The sequence below is a fragment of the Canis aureus genome, chromosome 33 (genome assembly GCF_053574225.1).
Source record: "Canis aureus isolate CA01 chromosome 33, VMU_Caureus_v.1.0, whole genome shotgun sequence".
In the NCBI taxonomy this organism is placed as follows: domain Eukaryota; kingdom Metazoa; phylum Chordata; class Mammalia; order Carnivora; family Canidae; genus Canis; species Canis aureus.
The window spans coordinates 3,316,019-3,338,135 of record NC_135643.1 but is presented as its reverse complement, the minus strand read 5'-3'; the positions used below and the strand labels follow the sequence as shown (position 1 = coordinate 3,338,135).

General features: G+C 39.8%; 1 protein-coding gene and 1 pseudogene across 5 annotated transcripts in view; one reads left to right on the top strand and one right to left on the bottom strand.

Moving 5' to 3' along the window:
* Window positions 1–22,117, top strand: part of LOC144304151 (coiled-coil-helix-coiled-coil-helix domain-containing protein 2 pseudogene) — a 176,556-nt pseudogene that overhangs the window by 112,881 nt on the left and 41,558 nt on the right. The gene's annotated exons all lie outside the window — the stretch shown is intronic.
* ANXA3 (annexin A3) overlaps window positions 15,730–22,117 on the bottom strand; it is a 43,558-nt gene continuing 37,170 nt past the window's right edge. For all 4 annotated transcript variants that reach the window (XM_077882616.1, XM_077882618.1, XM_077882617.1 and 1 more), the window contains one exon: window positions 15,730–16,124. In XM_077882616.1, the coding sequence (XP_077738742.1) occupies window positions 16,065–16,124 (60 nt within the window). In that variant the 3' untranslated portion in view covers window positions 15,730–16,064. The remainder of the gene's footprint in view (window positions 16,125–22,117) is intronic.

The following is a 22,117-nucleotide window of genomic DNA, read 5'->3' as shown; positions in this document are numbered from 1 at the left end:
AAATACCCACGTGCCGTGACCTAGCCACGGTGCCACGGACAGTGGCCGTTACGGTCCCCATGAACATCAATCCATTTTTTTCCTCTTTCCTCCTTCTCCTGGCCTGAAGCAGGCTCTCCTCTGAAATCACTGTCCTCCCAGGTCTTCTAGCATGCAGGCCTCACCTCCTCCCACTCCCTCGGACCAGAGGGTGGGCTGGAGCACCAGCTTCCTGTCCTCTCTCCACTGTGATTTCTTAGCCTCTCACTCCCCTCCTCTGTTCTCATCTGCTATTCACACGAAGCCTGCGCCCTTCCCAGCACTGTGACTTTCAGGACCTGTCCACACGTCCTCAGACTCAGCTGACTGTGTCCCTTCACTTCTGCCCTGTTCCTGGCCATCATCTTCAGTGACTTCAAAATCCATGTGAACCTTTCAGGTTCCTTGAACCCCTGCATGCTTCCTGGACTCCAGACCTCCATCTCTGGCCCATCTGAGTCAGCAGAACTGCACTCGGGGCTTGAAGAGGTCTGGTTCTGAGACTATTATCCCTTTCACAGGCATAGCCTGTCACCTCCTGCCCCTGCCCTCCTAGCAAGTCTATCTCCAGCTTCCCTGGCCTCTGTCCTGCTTCACACAATCTACTCTCCTTCATCCATTGATTCTATTTGCCTTCACTGCTTTCTGTCTTGCTCGCTAGAACTGACTGCTTGTGTGCCCCCATACCCTAGACTTGACCTTCAGAGACCCCATGGAAATCAATGTAAAGTAGTGGTATGTCATAGTAGTAATTTGAAGATGGTAATTAATTGGGCTTCTCTTGCTTCTCTTATTGCGCCTATGCCTGGTCCTCTGTCTCATTCATTTTCTTGTCTTTGTGTTTCCGGGTTATGCTGTGTTTTTGGAGGAAAACAATTCTGGATATTCAGCTTACTTCCTGCCCAGCGCTATCCAGCCTTAGCTGTACCATGACTCGTACCTTTCCCTTAGCACTCTTGGTAACTCCCTAGCACAGAGAACTTGCCATTCTGGATTATTTCTACCCACATCAGCCTCCATTTCCTTCCCTCAACTTCTCCACTCAGCAACCTCACAAAGTTACACGCACAGTTATACCTCCTACTGTGAATGATTTGATTATTTTAGGGTAGCTTCCCCAGAAACAGACCCTGAGATAAGGATCCAGGGGTCCCCGGAGGCACTGGAAGATGAACGCAGATGTGAAACAGAGAAGGAAAGGAAGTCATTAGAGAATGTGTTATGGGCAGGCTATTACTGGGGGCCACTGGGGCTCAGTCTCCTGGAGGTCTCTGAGAGGCAGTGTAAATCATACCTCAGAGCGGGCCCATCCGAGAGGAGAGAGCGCGCAGTTATTTATCCACTACCTCCCACCTCTCATTAGTTGGGGGCTTTCCCAGGGGCATTCAGCCACAGGGGCTTCCATTCATTCTGCCTTAGATGTGAGCCAAGGCAAACTCCTATAGCTGGATAAAGGCTGAACGCAGAGTGCCACAGGCACTTGTCATAGGCAAGAGCATGAGTGGAATGCTGAGTGTCAAGGGGATATAGGTGAGGCACCAAAAACATTCTATATTTCTTATCCACCTAGCTTTACTATAACATGTACCTATCCCTGGTTCTAGTTTCCCATTCTTCCATTCAGTGTACTAGATACTCTCAGAGACACTATTTTGCTTATCCTCTTGACCAGGCAAGTTGTCGTCGTCTCAATTGTACATAAAGAGAAACTGAGAAGTTAAGATTAAATAACTTTGGGGGTGCCTGGCTGCCTCAGTCAGTAGAACATGACCCTCTTGAACATGAATTCAAGCACCACCATGCTGGGGGTAAAATTTACTTAGAAAAGAAAAAAGAGAAGTGAAGAGAAGAGAAGAGAAGAGAAGAGAAGAGAAGAGAAGAGAAGAGAGAAGAGAAGAGAAGAGAAGAGAAGAGAAGAGAAGAGAAGAGTTGAGTAACTTCACCCAGCTAGTAAGTTGTGGAACTGTGATTTAAAGACTCTAACATTCATACATTTACTAGTACAGCAGAAATCCAAGGGCAGAATCTTGGGAGAGTATCCATCATTAGAAGCAAGATCTTGGAGTAAGAAGAGATGGTTCAGAGCAGAAGTAGTGTTCAAAGGGTTATTTTGGAGATGTGGGGAACCCTCTTCATCTAAGACTGCCTTCCATCACTGTTCACTGCCTCCATTTCTTTTTTTCTTTTTTTTTTAATTTTTATTTATTTATGATAGTCACAGAGAGAGAGAGAGAGGCAGAGACATAGGCAGAGGGAGAAACAGGCTCCATGCACCAGGGGCCCGACGTGGGATTCGATTCTGGGTCTCCAGGATCGCGCCCTGGGCCAAAGGCAGGCGTTAAACCGCTGCGCCACCCAGGGATCCCTCACTGCCTCCATTTCTATTCATGCAGCTTTCTAAAGACTCCTAGGCCAGAATTTACTATTTTCATCCAGAGACCCTTATAAAATTTCTAAGAACAAAAATCAGATACAATTCAATTTCCAGAATAAGTAATGCCTGATAAAAATATAGTAAGTACTCACTTTTATTCAACAATTATATATCAATCATTTAATAGATGCCATGCACTGCCCCAGATGCTAAGAATACTGTGATGGGCCATAATGAGTCATCAACAGGAGGCATGAATCAATCAAAGATACGGTCTATTTTTGAATATGAAACACACCACAAACTGACTTTAATTATATAGAAGCACCAGCTAATTGGGGCCATTTAACGTGTGCAATTAAGATGAGTCTAGTACTCAATAATTTTTCCTTAGTTTGGATCAGCCTAGATGTATTTTCAACATTTAACAGTGGTAGATAATGCTGATATGAAAAGGGCATACTCTTTATGGGATTGCTGAGAGGATTAAATGAAATAATAACTGCCAAATCCTAAGCATTTTATGTAATTTATCAGACTTGCCTATATTCATAGGCTGTGACTTCCACAAAAAAACGCAATGATTTATTTTATTTTTTAAAATTTTCTTCCAGCTTTATTGAGATATAATTGACATATAACATTGAATAAGTTGAAGGTGTACAGTACAACTATTTGATATGTATGGATATTGCAAAATGATTACCACAGTAAATTTAGTTAACCTCCATTATCATACATGGTTACACATTTTTTCCCTGTGATGCAATCTCTTAAAATTGACTCTCTTACCAACTTCCAAATATTTTTCATCATAGTCACCATGTTGTACATTATTGCATCCCTAGAACTTATTTATCTTGTAGGATACTGATTTGTTTTCATTTACTCATATGCATTTGGCTTTTCAAATAATGCTTAGCTCACAATATGTCTTCAGTTTAACGTTATGGGCTCAATGAATGATATAGATATTATTCCAATTTTACAGATGAAATAAACACTTGGAGAGATTGAATGATTTTCCCAATTTCTCAAAGCTAGTTGTTAGAAGAGTTAGGATAAATGAAGCCTTTCTAACTCCCCTGTGCCTGAGGGCCTCTACAGAGCAAGCAGCACAGTGCTGAGTACACAGTAGGTCATCAAGATGTGTCATTCGTACACCACTGCCTTATTAAAGATGTCCTGGCTGTTGGCTTTAAGGTACAAAGGGTGACAGCTGCTCTCCTTCAGAGCTCTGCATGACCTTCTTGTTCTTTATTGGGCTTCCCCTCCTGACGCCTGCTCACTCCAGAAACTGTGGATTCCCCATGGCTCAGACCTGGGACCTGCTGACCCTCTGGATGTTTGCCTACATGTCTGCAATCACTTCAACTCAAACTGTGCTGGCCAGTGACATGACCTTTAGAGGAAGCTGCCAAGTCCTCCTTGCTGAATGGGATCGGTACTGCCATGCCTGTGCTGTGGGGAAATGAGATTGAACCGTCGCGTACTTCTCTCTCGGAAAGTATAGAAAACACAAAGCTGGGAATACACTATTTCCTACGTGTGTGCCCTGCCTTAGCACATTCTAGAGTTTTTAAGCTCTATGCTAGATGACTTTCTATTATTGACCTGTAAACCTCGGAGGGGCTTATTTTGATTTCGGTATTCATGACTATTAAATGTATGTTGGAGTTGCTTGGGACATGAACTCAGAGGGTTCATGGGAAAGAAAGTTTCTAGACATTTTCCCCTTGGAAAATAGGCCTCTATAGTAAAGAGATTTGCAACTGATGCTACTCTTCACTGCACCAAAGTGAAAGAGTCAAGAGCACAAATTTGGAAGCCATGTATATCTCAGTTTGTATTGTGGCTCCAGAACAATCTAGTTGTGTGATCTAGGGTGGCATTGAATCTTTCTGAGCCTCAGTTTCCTAACTAGTAAATGGAGGTAACGTTACCTGCCTCATGGAGTTGTTGTAAGGACAAAATGAAATAATAGGTACACATGGCTCATGGTGAGTACAAAGAAAATAGTGTCAATTACTACTGAGACAGGGGTCACCTGAAAAGGTTGGTGCAATCAACACCTACTGCATCTTCAGGTCTGGTTTTTGCTTTGTTTTGTTTTGTTTTGAGGTTTTATTTATTGAGAGAGAGAGAAGGAACACAAGCAGGGAGAGAGGGGCAGAGGGGAGAGGAAGAGTGAGAAGCAGACTCTCCACTGATCAGGGAGCCCAGTGTGGGACTCAATCCCAGGACTCCAGGATCATAACCTCAGATGAAGGCAGAAGCCACCCAGGCGCCCCCTCAGGTCTGTTTGTGGGAAGAGAACATGAAGTCTTAAAGCCAAAATCCAAGGGAAGCTGAATTCTCTCTCCCTCTCTGTGAGGGAATCAAGAAGGTGGTATCATTTGCTAAGCTGTGTAAGCTCCCCGTGGTTCTTGTCAGAATATGCAGTCCTTTGTCAGTTTCCCTACAATTATGGATAGTGAAGCCTTTGAAACAATAAAGATCTCATGCATGTACTTGTTATAGCAAAAGAGAATGGGAAATCAGGAAAAGGTGTAAATAGTATCTACTCACTACTGTATTTCAAATGTTATATTAGGTGATTTTTGTTAGGTCACTTTTGTTACCTCATTTAATTCTTTATATCTTCCCAAACAAATCTAATCATTCCCTCCTTGGGCCTTTTTGACATCATCAGATAAATTATTACTCCCATCGTTTTAAAACTTAATATATAATAGAACATAACTTTTTATTAGTTTCAGGTATACAACATAATGATTGACACGTGTGTGTTGCAAAATGATCACCGCCATACATCTAGTTAATATCCGTTACTACACATAATTACATATTTTTCCTTGTGGTAAGAATTTTAAGAACTGCTCTGTTAGCAACTTTCAAATATATGATACACTGTTGTTCACTAGTCACTATATTGTACATTATATCCTCAGGCCTTGTTTATCTTATAACTGGAAGTTTGTACCTTTTGATCACCCTCTCCCATTTCATCCATCCCCCAACCCGTACTGCTGATGAGTACTAATCTGTTTGTTTTTTGTATCTGAGTTTGGGGTTTTTTAGATTCCATGTATAAGTGGGAATCTTGTCCTTCTCTAGCTGACTTATTTTACTACTCCTGTCTCATAAGCAGAAGGAAATTGTGGATCAGTGTAGCTAAGTAATCTACCCGAAGTCACACAGCAAGTAGGCAGTATTTCAACCCAGAAATACTTCGGAGCTAGTCTTTCCTTTATACCTAGGAAGGGGAAGGTCAGGGAAACTGCCTATCCTAAAGAAAGAAGACAGGATCATAACAATGAGGAGGTTAAAAGCAACCCAGGAGAAGCAGACAACTGCAGTGTCCTCAAAGACAGAACCAGAGAAAGATCTGTCGAGTTTCCCCACAGGTCCTTCTCTGGGAATATTCTAAATTCTGGGAATCTTTGGACCTCCCAAGAAGTTTCTGGCTGCACCTGGTCCAGCCAAACCACATATCCAAAATCCAGAAGAAAGAGGAAGGAGAAAATCAAGAACGGATAGCTTGTTGCCTGGTGGCCAGGGATGGTCTCCATATTGAAATAATTACAAATAGACTAAACAATGCAAATACTTCTCTTTGTTATGTCGACATTGTTGAAGTTAGCCAGGAAGTAAAGCAGAAGGCTTAGGGAGAGACATGAAGTAAAGAGAGGAATGAAGCTGCTTCTCTCCCTGTTACCAAGTCTTCTCTTCAGAAACGTCTGGGTAGATTGGAGACATTCAATGTCTTCCATGATGGGAGGCTAATGTGTGTGCTGGTACACAGGAGAACTGGAATAACTGTTAGAGGCCCTGGGTTGATTGGCCTTGCCTAAAGCACATTCTAGAACTTCATTACAGTACTGAGATCAGAGGGGAGGCACAGAAAGAGCCAGGAAAGTAGGACATTCCCCGCTATTCCTTACCACTCACTTCCTAAGAAAGACTCAGCTTTGAGTGTACATAAGTTGGGTCTTACATTGGATCTAATCCATGATAGGGAGCTCTACATGGTTCTCATATTACCTGTCAGTATCCGGAAAGTACAAAATATATTGACATCTATCCTGTGGGAACCATCACAAAAAAAGACTTAACAGCCTACAGATATCTTCAAAAGGATTCTATGATAACATTTGAAATCAGAGAAAGAAAAGGAGAGATAGGTTAAAGTTTCTACCAGATATTTCAGAAACAGGAAAAGAAGTGAGAATTAAGGATGGACTCTCTGACATTCAGTGCCCAGAGATGATGTCTTTACTGAGGCTTAATGGCCCACTTATTCCATGCGTTATTTCTGCATGTTTTTCCAATATAATCAAATAATACACAATCACACCAGGTCTTGGGAGCTTGTTCTTATCTCTGTGCTGATCATCACGTCTTCAAAGTCCTTACCAGTTATGTCCTTTATTTTTTATTTTTTAGATTTTATTTATTTATTCATGAGAGGCAGAGAGAGAGAGAGAGAGAGAGAGAGAGAGAGAGAGAGGCAGAGACACAGGCAGAGGGAGAAGCAGGTTCTATGCAGGAGCCCAACGTGGGACTTGATCCCAGGACTCCAGGATCATGCCCTGAGCCAAAGGCTCAACCACTGAGCCACCCAGGCATCCCCAATTATGTCCTTTAATGCCTAGTTCCAAGTTTCTGTCCCCAGGGAATTCTTCCCGACAGAACTCATCATTCCTTCATTTCAGTTTGAGGCAACTTTTAATAACCTGTCTTATACTCCATATAAACATGTTTTAAAATTGTTAGACCAATAAACTGTTTAAAATTGACAAAACACAACTAAGAAAAAACAAGAAAGTGAGTTCCCTGTAATTTTACCACTCGGCGATAAACAGTTCATGTTGTCTTGTATGTTGGCTTCCAGTCTTTGTTTTCTTTCTTGCTGCTTTATCAACATGCTTTTTCCCCACTTAACACAATATATGAGTGTCTTTTTTATATGTCTGTCTCTGTATCTCTATATATCTACATATACATTTTAAGGGTGAGGAGTGGTCCATAGCATTTTTTAATAGCATTGTTACGAAGCATATCACAGTTTACTGCAGCTAATGATAAATCGCTAGCATGTACATGATGCTTACATATGCTGGGCCAGTCTAGGTACTTACAAACATTGATCCACTTAATCTGTGTAACTCTAGGGTACTGGCTTAAATACTGCTATTATTCAAATTTCACAGATGAGGAAACTGGGGCATAAAGGGTTTAAAGAATCTGTCCATGATCAGCTAGTAAGTTTAGAGCTAGAATCTGAACCTGAGCTAGATTGGCTTCAGACTCAAAACCATTGCCCTGAATGACATGAGTATTCATCCAGCACCCAATAATAAGCATTTTCTTCAAATATCTTTTCTTTAACTCTAAAAGTTAGAAACAACAGGTGTGTATCTTCTCTGAGGCCAAACAGCTGTGAAGCAGAGCAGTCAAGTCAGCCTGATACTCAAGCCCATCTACCACCACCACCACCACCACCACCACCATCATCACCAACATCAGCACCACCATAATGCTGCCTTTGCTAACGAGCCAGGCATCTGTCTTTACTTTCCCTTCCTCATTCCCCTGATCATCAACTCTTTGAGTCAAGAAACATGTAGCTTTATTCATCTTTATACTCCATCACTTAGCACAGTTCCCAGACCATGGTTATCACATAATAAATACTTAAAGGAATAAAGGACTGTAGGAGTTGGCTTGACAACAACCAAAGAAGATATTTTATATGAGGAGATCAATTCATACATGTTTAAATAGAATTTTCAGTGCATGACCTGGGTTTTTTTTTTTTGCAGACTTGGGTCTCTAACACAAAATAAAACAAAAACTTTTGCCTTAACGGTCGATCTTATACCAATTGTTACTTCAGGGTGAACTAAGAGCTCTGCAAGTCACCCTAGGCCATTATTTATTGCCACGTCTGGTTCCACAAAGCTTGTGCTAAAAGAGGACTTATGTAGGTTTTGATGGCCCATTTTCTCTAACGCATGTGTTTTAGAGTGTATACAGCTGAATGTGCTGCTGTTTTAGTTTCTTGGGTTTGGGGGTTTGGGATTTCTTTTTGCAGTTTACCGTGAGAGCTGTTCAATCACTCCTCACTTGTAACCCTCCTCCTCACTTGAGATTCTCCTCTCCCCCACTTTTGATTTTGTTAAATCCACGGAAACAGGACAACTCTGGTGTCAGAGCAGGGCTGACCTTCTGGTAGATAAAACTGGCATAAAGCTGAGTTTGTTGAAACTGGAAGAAATATAGTACTAGTAAAACAGTTTATATGCAAAGCAACTAATACTTGCTTTGCTTTAATCATCCCACAAGAGATGTACAGAGTGGGTGGGAAATAATCTAAGTTTGTCAGTTTGCCAAGATAGAGCTGAAAAGAAATCTGGGGTACTTTCCGTGGTTCATAAAACACAAGGTTATAGGGGCAAGAAATTGCCAAGAGGTCTGCTTTATCTTCTTTTCTAATTACAAACTAGAAGAGTTAGCTTTACAACACCCTTAAATCCCCCAAGTAGATCGACTATAAGCGATTGTTGGTCTTCCAAACCGAACCAGAGAATAACAGCTAACATTTACTGGGCATGTAAGAGAGGGCAGGCCCTGTGCTAAGTGCTTTACCTAAACAGACTTGCCGAAACAGACACCTATCTGAATCTGAATAAGTGCTATTGCCATCCTGGCTCTATAGGTAAGGAAACTAAGGCACAAAAATGTTAAATAAGTGGCTCACCCACGTATCACACAGTTATCAACTGGGGGACAGGAAATAAGCCTAAGGAGCCTGTCTTCAGATCCTATATATCTAACCACTGAAGTGCACATATTTAACAAGACAACATTGATTTCAGGGAGCATTTCCCTCAAAAGCATCCAAAGCCAGTCTTAGAGTTACTCTCACTGTGCAGGACTGAAAAAGTATCGTTGCTTTATTCCGCAAGTGCTTGTTGAACGCGTCCGCGTCCTCTCTGCCATTTGCTGGGCAAGTCCAGACCAGCACAATTACTACTAACTACTTGATTAAGTTAAATTCTTTGCATGCTCCGCCTCACTCAACCCTCATAACAACTCTGTAAGGTAGATGCTGTCATTATTAAGCACCGAACTGAGCTGTAAAGGATTTAAGTATTTATCAAATATTTACCACTATAAACACTGCTTTAGCAGAGTATAGAGCCAGCACTTGGATCCCATTGGATCTGACTCTGAAACCACTGCTTCAAAGACAAAGTGTGGAAATTAGAGGTTGTCAGTAGGGCACAAAATTAGGGAAATGGAAAAAGGAGAAGATACACGCAATAAAAGTCTGAATTACACTATTTTCACCTTTTTTTTCAATATGCCCTTATCAATAGGCTAGAGAACCTCCTATGCACTATCTTCATTTGTCATTTTGTAGCTCCTAAGGAACAGACCAAATATCCCATCACTAATAGAACGAAGTGTACCAGTCTCCTGCCTCCTGTAGTTCACCACTCAGCGTGCAGGACGCGCTCCAGATTGCTAATTTTCTCCTCTTCATAATCCTTGGGGACTAAATTTAGCTTGTACTGAGATGACTTGAATGTACTCACTAGGCGGGTGATCCATGGAAGAGTCAATCTACATTTCAAGTCAGAGCAGATGGTCTTGGGAATTGCGAGAAACGAGAGGATTAAATTAAATGATCCATATGTTCCATTAAGAATTTTATAGCAACAATAAGATGCTCAGACCATAACAAATATTTTATAGGTAATATAATGAAGATGTTTCCAAACTGTTGAGATTTGGCCCAGTTATTCTGAAACAATTAAAGTAGGTTTTGCTTTTGGGACACGGAGCCATGGGGTCCACTTTGAACTCGACCTGCCACCTTGTGGAAATTGAAGGCAATAAAAAAAACATGGCCTTTGAATAATACACTGTAATGATAAAATGATCTAGGGCTTTACTGAGGGCTTAGCACAAGCTATGTACTATGCTGAACACATTTTAAATGCTTTCTCATTTATGTATCAAAATTACAAGGGTAGGGGCTATTACTATCCTCATTCCAAATGTGAGGAATATGTGAGTTAGCAAAGTAAAGTAATTTCTCTAAAGTCACAGATCTGGGCAGCAAGACCCCAGGGGCCATGCTCTTGCCCCTGGCACTGGCCTGTGCCTTATACTGCCCTTCTCATTCTCATATAATATTAAAATATTTAAATAAGCATTGTCATTCTTTGGCAGGATCACTAACAACAACCCTTCATCTTGAAAGGGCCGTGTTCCATCAGAATCATCAGAAATATGCATTTAGCAGCTACCAGCTGGTCCAATGCAATGTGAGGTGAGAAGGATGGGAGGAGAGGGATGGAGGAGGAGAGCTTTCCTTGGAGTGTCTCATTATCTGTGTTCCTTTCTCTTTGCAGCATTCTGTCAAGGGATCATCACTCGCTCCAAGTTCTCACCTTCCTCCTACTCAAACACACACAGATACCAAAAGGCCTGGATCCTAAACATTGGCTTCTCTGCTGTATAACCTTGGGCTAGCAACCTAACCTTTCTGGGCCTCATTTTCCTCATCTGTAAAGCGGGAATGATACAGATATGTATAACCATGCTTTGCTGCACAAAGCACTTAAGACAGACAAGATAACTCTGAAAATAAATGAAATCTAAAATATTTAGCATAGTACTCAGCACAATGTAAGTCCTTAATTCATATATACAAAAAATTGATTATTCTAATATCAATTCCATAATTCCTCATCACATTTGAATAGTATTCAATACTTTAGAAGATAGCTGTAATCATTGCTTCCTGTGCTCCTTACAACAACCTGGTGCAACTGGTAGAAAAGGTCGACTACCACATGTTACACATCGGTGACATGAAAATTTATCATGTACTCACCGTGAATAGGGAACTGGGCTAGGAATTTAGGGATACATAACACACACATAGGCATCCACAATAATTCAGTGGGTGTCCTTTTTTCTGACAGAGGACACAGTCAATTCTTCGGAAAGGAAAGTTACGAAATAATAGAAAATATATATATACCAGTCTCTAGCTCTGATTCCTGACACAGAGGTTTTTTTTTTTTTTTTTAAGATCCATATATTTATTCATGAGAGAGGAAGGCAGAGGCACAGACAGAGAGAGAAGCAGGCTCCCTCAGACTAGGACCTGGATTCCAGATCCCAGGATCATGCCTAGAGCCCAAGGCAGACATCCAACCGCTGAGCCACCCAGGTGTCCTCTGGCACCAAGCTCTTAAAACTTCTGTTATTTCCTAAGTGATAAGAGCCCTAGGAGCATCTTTTAATATTTGATCTTTGCTAATGAGGAGGAAACTCTGGGTGGGTTCTGGGTGGCCCCTGGATGAGGGCTGGTCAGTCATCAGAGAGACCAAACCATGATTAGAATCTTAAAATTGTCATCCTTGCCTCCCATTCTCTTGAGAAGGGAGAGAGGCTAAAAATGGAATTAATGATGATCATTCCCACATGATGAATAAATATTCCAATAGTATGGAGTTCAGAGAGCTTTCAGGTTGGCGAACACATGAAGACACTGGGAGAAAGACTTCCAGGAGAGGACATGGAAGTTCCACACCCCTGCCCACATACCTTGCCCTAAGCATTTCTTCTACCTTGAAGTTCATCTGCATCTTTTATTAAATGCTTTTATAATAAACTGGTAAACATAAATAAATGTTTCCTGAAAACTGGGAGCTAGTCTAGCATACCTCTGGAACCTCCGATCTATAGCCAGTCAGTTGGAAGCACAGGTGATAACCTGGACTTGTAATGGCATCTGAAGTTGGGGAGGGGATGCATCTTGTGAGATTGAGCCCTTAAGCTGTGGGACCTAATGCTAAATCCAGGTAGATGGTATCAGAATGAGTTGAATTGTAGGACTTTCAGCTGGTTTTGGAGCATTGTTTATTAAAAGCTACTTGCTCCCCCAACATTAGAAATGGGTGATCGGCACCCATTAAAGAGAAAAATCCAGTTTCTTCCTAGTTTTGTGTTTTTCCTGCTACATTCTGCCTTTTAGTGACTGGAGACGAAGGCTACTTCTGTGGCCATAGTGAGGCACCATAACTTCAAAGAAGCACAAGGGGTAGAGAGCCAGATAAAATTATGCTTCTCCTACTTGCGTGAGGGCAACTTTCTGGACTCCTAGCAGTTGTATTTATGACTTACGCGGTGGAATGATACATAGCTGACAAAATAAATAAAATACATGACATGCAATGATATGGATATCACTTAGCAAAATAATATTAAATGAAAAAGTAAGTCTCAGAGATTACATAAGCACAAGACTTAGTATAGAAAAAAAATTAAATGAAAAACTATATAAAAAGAAAGCAAGGTGACAATCAATATGGAATTCAGAATGGTCAGGTAGGGAGATTCAGAGAGGATGGGAGGGGAAGGTCGCGTGGTTGGTAGCAGTTATTGTGAAAGTCTTAGGGTTCACATTGGAGAGTGGATGCCAAAGTGCTTATTGCATTATAGAAATCAATAGAGAGAAGAATGAATGGGCAGGAAGGACAAAGGAAACAGAGAAGGAAGGAAGAAAGGAACAAGGTTGGAAGGAAGGAAGGAAGGAAGGAAGGAAAGAGGAAAAATGTATACGGGAGAGCTCTAGTGAAGAAAACCATTTTTCCAGAGGAAAAGAGAAGAGTTAATATCAAAATCCAAAGACAGTAGAGAGGGCAGCCCCGGTGGCCCAGTGGTTTGGCGCCGCCTGCAGCCCAGGGCCTGATCCTGGAGACTGGGGATCGAGTCCCACGTCGGGCTCCTTGCATGGAGCCTGCTTCTCCCTCTGCCTGTGTCACTGCCCCCACCCCACTGTGTGTGTGTGTGTGTGTGTGTGTCATGAATAAATAAATAAAATCTTAAAAAAAAACCCAGACAGTAGAGATTACTTCTCCATAACTTTGGAGAATGTGGCCAAGATTAAAATCTAGTAATGCCATTTCAGGAGTTTAGCTTGTTGCTAGGTAAAGGAGAGCCTATAGGGATTCAAACTCCTTGCTTCTCTGGAAGTCCCAATATCCTGCCCAACTTCACAAAGTACTTCTCCCCATGGTGATGAGTAGCTTGGAAAAAGTACTGTGTATAAGGGTAAAATTTCTGAACTTTTCTCCAAGGCTGCCTTAATGTATTAGTTTCCTTTCCCCCAGCCTGGGAAGCTGAGGCTCAGGTATACCTACGAATGTTTACCCCAAATTCACTTATGTAGCTCAGGTGCACAGAGGAAAAACTTTATCTATCCCATAAAGATTTATTATGTGCCAAGCACGTGCTAAGAATTAGGACACTGCAGTGAATGTAACAGACAAAAATTCCTTCCAACAGCTGACATTGCAGGTTTGAAAAGAACAGTGACCTTGGGGCAGCAGGATAAATTTTAAGGCCAAATAGTGGAGTTGGCTGCTTGGTTGGGTTCAAGTCCTGGCTCTTCCAATGGGCAAGTTAATTAATTTCTCTCAGGTTCCATTCCTGTATCTGTGGATTCGTGTCTGCACTGTAAAGTTCTTTCAGGATTAATGATTTAATATATACTATGCTGTTTAACATAGTGCCTGATAGACAGTAAAGTACTCAATAAGTATAAGCAAGGATTTATTGCTTGGTGAGACACTCATTCACTAAATCACTTCAGCCAAAGTCATAAGGCAAATGACACCTGACTACCTTGATTACCATATTCTATCAGTTTTATTTCTTAAGTATGTGCATGGATTTTTGTTCTCCCTGGCCATTATCTTACCTCAGGCTGACACTTCTAGACTTGATTATAGAACCAGCTTGCCAAGGGGGCTCCTGCCTCTAGCTTTCTTCTCCCAGACATTCCTCCCCCTTGAGCAAAAATTTGACATCATTTCCCTTAATGAAATCCTCCTGGAATGCTCCTTCCATTCACTAGTCTCCCTTGCTTATAAACTCTTAAGCATGAGACTTTTGTAATCTGGCCTCTGCCTATCACTGGTCACCATAGCCCTGCCTTGTCCTCTGAGACCCCACCACATTAACCTTTGGGTAGGGCGGTGCACAGTGTGCTAGTTGATAACGCTGTGACTTTGCTAGTGCTCTTAGCTATCTGCAGAGCCTCTATTCTTCTTTTTACTGGTGCAGTTTGTGACCTCTGATAGGATGAATTACGGATCCGGCCTCCATAGCACTTTTCTCTTACACGATGTCATTTCTCTCAATGTACACGGTACACACAGTGTTGTGATTATACGCACGTATCTCTCTCCCTAAACAGGTTTTAAGCTCTTTGGCAAAAGCAGATGGGTCTCAGTCCCCTTGGTGTATCCAATACATACTTAGCATAGAGTTTGGCATGTGGTAGATGATCCACATGTTCCTGTTGAAAATGTCTGCAATGCTGTCATGAGCATTTTGATGTTGCTTGGCAGTAATAATAACATGATAATTGAACACTTACCTCGTCCAACCACAGGGCTAAGTGCTTTGAGGGCATTATCTTATTTAATCTTTTAAAAACCCTAAGAGAAAGGTAGGTGCTATAATTATCACCATTTAACAGACGAGAAAACTTCAGTTGAGCAGGGTTTGGTAGTTCCCAGGGTCACAGAACCAGGAAATGGTAAGGCAGGAAGTCAAAACCAGATGTGTTGGACTCTAAATCCTGGTGCTTTCCTTCCTGTATGCATTTTGGAAACACTAGAACAAGAAACAATTTGTTGGTCCTTCTGAAAGGCCTCAGAATGTTTGCCAAGGGAATCATTAATTAAAAGCTCTGGGCTCCTACATCTCTGTTTCTATGGCTCACACATTTATCATTTCTATGCAAGTCCAGACTAATAACTCCAAATGGACAGTATTACCTTATATATTTCATATTAGTTAAGATATTTCATCTTAAGTTGCTGGCAAAAAGAACATGAGGAATTTTTTTTAATGCATAGTTTTACAAACTTATTTTAGAGGAAAAGCATCTTTAGAGAATTGGTTCTACATACCCATTCTGGGAAAATAGAATTTAGCATGAAATGACCACAATGCATGTTTGCCATTCTGACAGGAAGTGGTTAGATTTATGGTTCAGCAGATGTCTTCTAAGGGCTGAATAACTTCTCCTGCACTGCCACTCCTATAGCTTGATCACAGCTAGAAAGAGCAGGCCAGGATTACACACAGCTTCATTCTTTCTTAAAGATAAATGTAATTATTAAGGTAATAGATAAATTAAGGCAGCAATACCTTTTATTTAAAAATGCATTTTAAAATACCTTTAATTGTTGGCGATCATGTACAAAACAATGTTGGCATATGTTAAAAACAAAGACAAATTTCCTTTCATAAAAGCAAAACTTTTATTGACTCTGATTACAAATTTAATGTGTTAGAATTCTACAAAGATTCTCACTTCCTAAGCAGAAAAATAATTTGCATCATATTAGCAGATCCTTAATACATTTAAAAATTTCATTTATGAGTTACTACAGGATGCTGAGATGCTCTACTATAATCACTTTTTGTTGTTATTATGGAATGATGAAAATGGCCATTAGGAAAACAGTTTGCTGTTTACACTTGCTTTTACTTTAAACTCTGAGAAAGGAGTAAGCAGACTGTTGGAAAGGCCCGTCGTGAAGCAGTGACCTTCGGAGATTATGTTCTTGACTCAGTCATCTCCCCCACAGATCTTTAAGAGCGTGAGTTCATAGTCTCCAGAAGTATCCGACTATAAGGAAAAGGAGAGAAGGACAGATATAGCATAAATAATGAATGAAATCCCACAGCTCTAGGGGATTCTCTGGGGTGAGACTCATGACCTGGACCATTTAGTAAAATGCACCTGTAATTCCATTATTCATTCATACCTGAGTGTAATTATTCCAGCCTAGCATCTTCTTTACAATACATAATGTTTAAATTCTTCCTGATTCATTGCAATTAAATTTCAATTTAGGTTAAAAAAAATAAGATTGCGGGATGCCTGGGTGGCTCAGCCATTGAGTGTCTGCCTTTGGTTCAGGGCATGATCCTGGAGTTTCAGGATCGAGTCCCACATGGGGCTCCCTGCATGGAGCCTGCTTCTCCCTCTGCCTATGTCTCTGCCTCTCTCTCTGTGTCTCTCATGAATCAATAAGTAAAATCTTAAAAAAAATAAAAATAAAATAAAAAGATAATAAATAAGATTGATTGCATCAATTGTGTGACATTATATTACTTTTCTAATAAAACTTTAAAAATGACAATTTTAATAATACTATATTAATATTCATCATATGCTTGCTCTTCTAAGGGTTAACTACTTTAATCTTATAATCCTTTTAACTCTATGCAGTAGGTGCCCTAAGTATGTCCATTTAATGAGAAATGAGAAAAACAGAGGTTAGGAAACTAAATCAAATAGAGAATAAGCAACAGAAGTAGGATTCAAGCCAGATAGCCTGGTGCCTTAACACCATACTATACTGCCTGATTTAAGAAACTGAAACAAACTACACTCCCAAAGAGTATACTTTCCAGTTCCTTTCCTCTAAGCTGCCAAAATACATCTTGGTTCAGAACAGATATCACGTGAGTTTGAGGCCTAATGTACAAAGATGCCTGTTTGCCATGCAAAACAGGTAAAACTTTTGCATAGCATTGGTGGTTAAACTTGGCTTTTAATCTAGACTGCCTAAAATCCTCACATTGTTCTTATTCTATTCAAAGCAACTCAAACAGTGAGCCCTCCTTATCGCTTAAGTTTCACATCAGGATAAATATGAGAGTTAGTAGTAATGCAAAGGAAGGCATAAAGAAGGATCATTTAGCGAAGAGATTATGCATTGCTTTCATAATGAGACACCCAGGCATTACTATACATTCTCCTGTTTTATACAGATTGTAGCTCTTTTTCTATTGGTTTTTCTAAGTCTTGCTCTACCATATGTAATAATCTCTGAAACTGCTGATAAGCCAACAATGCTCTACTTGTGTATTAAAACAGCTCCCGTTAGCCATCTCTGACCAAGCTGTAAACAATTTTTAGCAGTTCTATCAGTTAGGCAAGAAAATACATCCAAGTAGCTTAACAGAGCTATATATAACTTCTGATCCACTGTTGATGCTAAACAAACGTCCATCCTTTCTCCTACCTCTATACATCTTTTTTTTTTTTTTTTTTCAAAATCAGCAAAAATAAAATTTAATTGTGCGCCGCAGGTGTGGGCAGTCCATCCTTCCTTGGGAAGGCCCGCCAGCCGTCTTGAGGGAAAGCACCCCTGTTCTTCCTGCAGATGGGTGCCTCAAGGACCCGGATGGCTGGCCCCTGGGGTGGGCCACCTCAGCCCACGGTAGGGGGTTGGATCCGAAGAGGTGAGGTGCACAGTGGGGGCCCCCCGGCACTTTCCATAGGCCCTTGGCTCCCTTTTCGTCGCGGCAGGCTCCAACCCTAGGCCAACCCTAATTAAGATTAGGCCATATTAATTGCTCTTAAGAAACTAATTGTCTCGGGATCCCTGGGTGGCGCAGCGGTTTGGCGCCTGCCTTTGGCCCAGGGCGCGATCCTGGAGACCCGGGATCGAATCCCATATCAGGCTCCCGATGCATGGAGCCTGCTTCTCCCTCTGCCTGTGTCTCTGCCTCTCTCTCTCTCATTCTGTGACTATCATAAGTAAATAAATAAAAAAATTAAAAAAAAAAAAAAGAAACTAATTGTCTCTATTGGTGTGTTTTTAACAGTGCCACCAACAATTCTCTCTTCTCCCGACTTTTATCCCATCTTTTCATCCTCTACATTTAATCCATCCTGCTGATTATTTCTTTGCAGTGTTTTTTAACTTATTCTCTCCATTCTGACCATGGCAAATCTACTCTAGGCTCACATCTCTTGTCACTAGTTTCCTTGGCTCTAGATTCATCAACTGTATTCTCCAAGGTGTTAATTCTTATTGCTTTGTAAATCAAGTCCAATGGCCACCATGTCCACCAAGCCCTTACTTTTTCTGTAAGTAGTCCTGGCTTTTCCTTTTTCCTCTCTGGCATCCTTACATTTGTCTTCTGCAGGCTCACCCTCACCTATCCAGCCATTAATTGTGAGTAATGCTTAAATCTCACTTCTAAGCTTTCTTCTCTTCTTAATTTATATTTTCTCCTTAGAGGATATCATTCATGTCCAACTTTCAGTAACATAATTGACTCTGAAAATATATCTCATACCACTAGCTACTGACCTGACAATTCTACTTACATATTTCAAAGACATTTCTAACTCAATGAGTGCAAAACCAAACTCATGAACTTTCTCTCCCACTCCCCAAAAAGTAAAAGAAAACAAGACACAAAAACAAAAACCTAAAGCCTAACCTTCTTGTAGGTCTTAGCACCACTATCTGATCCCAAGTTAAAAACCTGGGAGCCATCCTTGACACCTTTTTTTTTCTTGTTCCTTACACCAAGATATCACATCAAGTCCCCGAAGTTTTAATTTCTAAATATCTTTTGACTTTTTGTTCTTTGCTCTCTTTGCATTAGTACTTTGCATTACTCAGTCATAGCAGCTCCAGTATGACTAATAAAATAACTCAGTACCCCTAAATCTCTCCTTTCTTATGTCCAATTCATTCCCCATGGCCACAGGGATCTTTTCAAAATGTACTTCTGATCACGACACTATGCACTTAAAATGAAAACTCTTCAATATTCTTGGGCTAAAGACAAGATCCTTAAACATTGCCAAAATGGTCTTGGGTGATCTGGTCCCCCCAGCCTTATTTTTCATCATGTCTCCTTACTATGAGGTCTTTCCACTTGTAATTCCATTTCCTTTTGTTAGAATGCTCTACTGACTCTCCGACCTGACAAACTTTGTCCACTCTTTTTCAGATCTGAATCATAATTTTCTCATAGAAGCTTTTCCTATAGGTTGTCCTCCTATCATATGGTCTTACAGCACAGTGTCTCTTTCCTTTATGTTTAACATAGTTGTAATTTTACATTTATTTGTAATTCCATAAGGACAGGAAACTTTTTTTTTTTTTTTTTTTACTTTGCTTGTAATTATAACCCTCAGTAAGGCACACAATATGCATTCAGTAAGTATTTTTAATTGAATGGATGAAATACAAATTCTGTGGTCTCAAAACTCTTTTTTAACTGAATTCATCTTGCCACTCAGATTTTGTCTTTCAGTATTCCCCAGGGTGGACCCCCAAATCGATCTAGTGCCTTACTACTTCTTTCTGTCCTACTCCTTACCATATACACATTCCTAAAGCATTCACCTGAGTCCCTGTTGAGCACCATAGCACTTGCCCCACAGGAGGCACTCAACACAAGCTTATTAAACCTGAAAGGAAGGCTTAAGACTCATTTCCCCAGGAAACATTCCCTATCTAATCCCAAACTTCTTTACTTTCAGTTCCTACATTACTATCCTCTGGATTGCATAAACTAGTATTTAATTGTATGTTGTTTCATATTATCTTCTTCTAAGTGTTTTTTTTATGCTCATCTCTACATGGACTACGAATTGAGGATGGCTACTATGTTTTCCATTAAAAGACCCTGGAATTGTGTTATTTATTAAATAGCCACTTAATTTGTTGCTCAATGAAATCTACCAAGAAAATGAAATTTTGTATTAATATCTTACTATTAAGTAATAAGACAGACACAGTTGTTTTTCACCTACTTCCTTTCTCTCCTCTTACCACCCATCCCCAACTGTTATCACCTGAGAAAAGTGTTAATGAACAGAGAGAAATGTCTAAACTACAGGCAAAAGAGGAAGACAAAATGAAAGGTCAGGTAATATATGAAATGGTACTCTAGCTGCTGAATTATGGAAATTTAAGCATCAAAAAGATCCTATTTGGGACGCCTAGGTGGCTCAGGGCATGGTCCTGGAGTCCTGGGATCGAGTTCCACACCGAGCTCCTTGTGGGGAGCCTGCTTCTCCCTCTGCCTGTGTCTCTGCCTCTCTCTCTGTCTCTCATGAATAAATAAATAAAATATTTCTTTTTATAAAAAGATCCTGTTCATCAGTATTGAAAACGTAACGAGATTATTTGATATATTTTATATTTAATAATGTACCTTTATTTGTTTGTTGTTTCTTGCAATGTGATTTATGCTTTTGTTGTTCAAAAATTTGTTCCCTGCTTCTGGGTCACAAAGGTAATTCTTATTTTTTCTTGGATTAACTTTATACTTTTATCTTTTATATATTGTTTTATATATATATATATATATATATATATATATATATATATATATATATATATATATATTTTTTTTTTTTTTTTTTTTTATATATTGTTTTTTAGTTCATCTCCAGTTTACAGGTGATATGGTGTTAGGTAGGATCCAGTCTTAGTTTTTGCTATAGAGTCAACCAGGTTTCCCAATATATTTTTACTAAATAATCTGTCCCTCCCCTACTGATTTATGGTGCCCCTTCTAGCCCATATGTTTCCACAAACAATTGGATTTGTCTCTGAGGTCTCCATTTTGTTCCATTGATTCATTTGTGTTCTTAATCCAAAACTACATCTAAAACAATTAATAATCACTTTGTACCATGTCAGTCTCTAGTAGGACTATCCCTTTCCCTATCTTTACTCTTTGTATTTAAGGTTGATTAGTCATGAATCTTCATTCTTTCATATAAATGTTAGAGTAAGTCAATCCAGGTCCTCAAACAAATCCAGCTGGAATGTTGATTGAAATTGCATTTGATTTATAGCTTACTTTGAGAAATAACTGACATCTTTATAATAACCTATCACATCACTCAAGTGAACTATCTCTCCATTTATTGACATATGTTATGGTGTTCATAACAGTATTTAAGTTTTCTCCATCATTATGTAGTCTTGGTCCAGTGAATTCCTGAATAGTTTATAGTTTTTCATTTCTATTATGAATGGTATCTTAATTTTGATGATATAGTATAAGAAATACTGTTCATTTTGATAGGTTGATCTTTATCTGGCAACACTGCTGAATTTTTATTACTGATGATAATTTATAATTCCTGCTGATTTTTCTAGAAATATGATTGTATTTACTGAAAATAATGAAAGCTTCAACTCTTCCATTTCATCCTTACACATTTTTTCCTTCCTATCCAGTACTCTCTAGGCCCCCTAGTCCTCTCTGAGACAGTACTAAGGTATATTAGTATAGTATTTATTAGTATGTAGGAAGTATTATTGTTCTGATCCCTATCTTAAAGGAACTATATCTAAAGTTTCTCCACTGAGTTTAAGTATGTACTTGCTATAATATGTTGGTATACAAGCTTTATCAATTTAAGGAGGTTTGCTTCTATTTTTAATTTGGTTAAATGTTTTTTTCTTACAATAAATAGGTATTGCTCCCTTTCCAAAAGCTTTTCCTACAAAGACTGAAATAATTATAAAATTATCTTTTATATGTGTGGAATGTGGGCAATCACATTAACTTTCTGATGTTGAGCCATCCTTTTACTCCTGGGTTAAACCTCACTGGATTTTGATGTATTATTTTTTAATAAACTGATACATTCAGTCAATTGGCTCTTTGCTATCTATATTCATAAGTGAAATGAATTTGTCATTTTCTTTGTCCTCTGTCTTTGGAATCAAGATTATACTAAATTTGGGGCACATGGGTGGCTCAGTCAGTTTAATATCTGCCTTCAGCTCAGGTCACAATCCAGGGATCTTGGGATCAAGACCCATGTTGGGCTCCCTGCTCCGT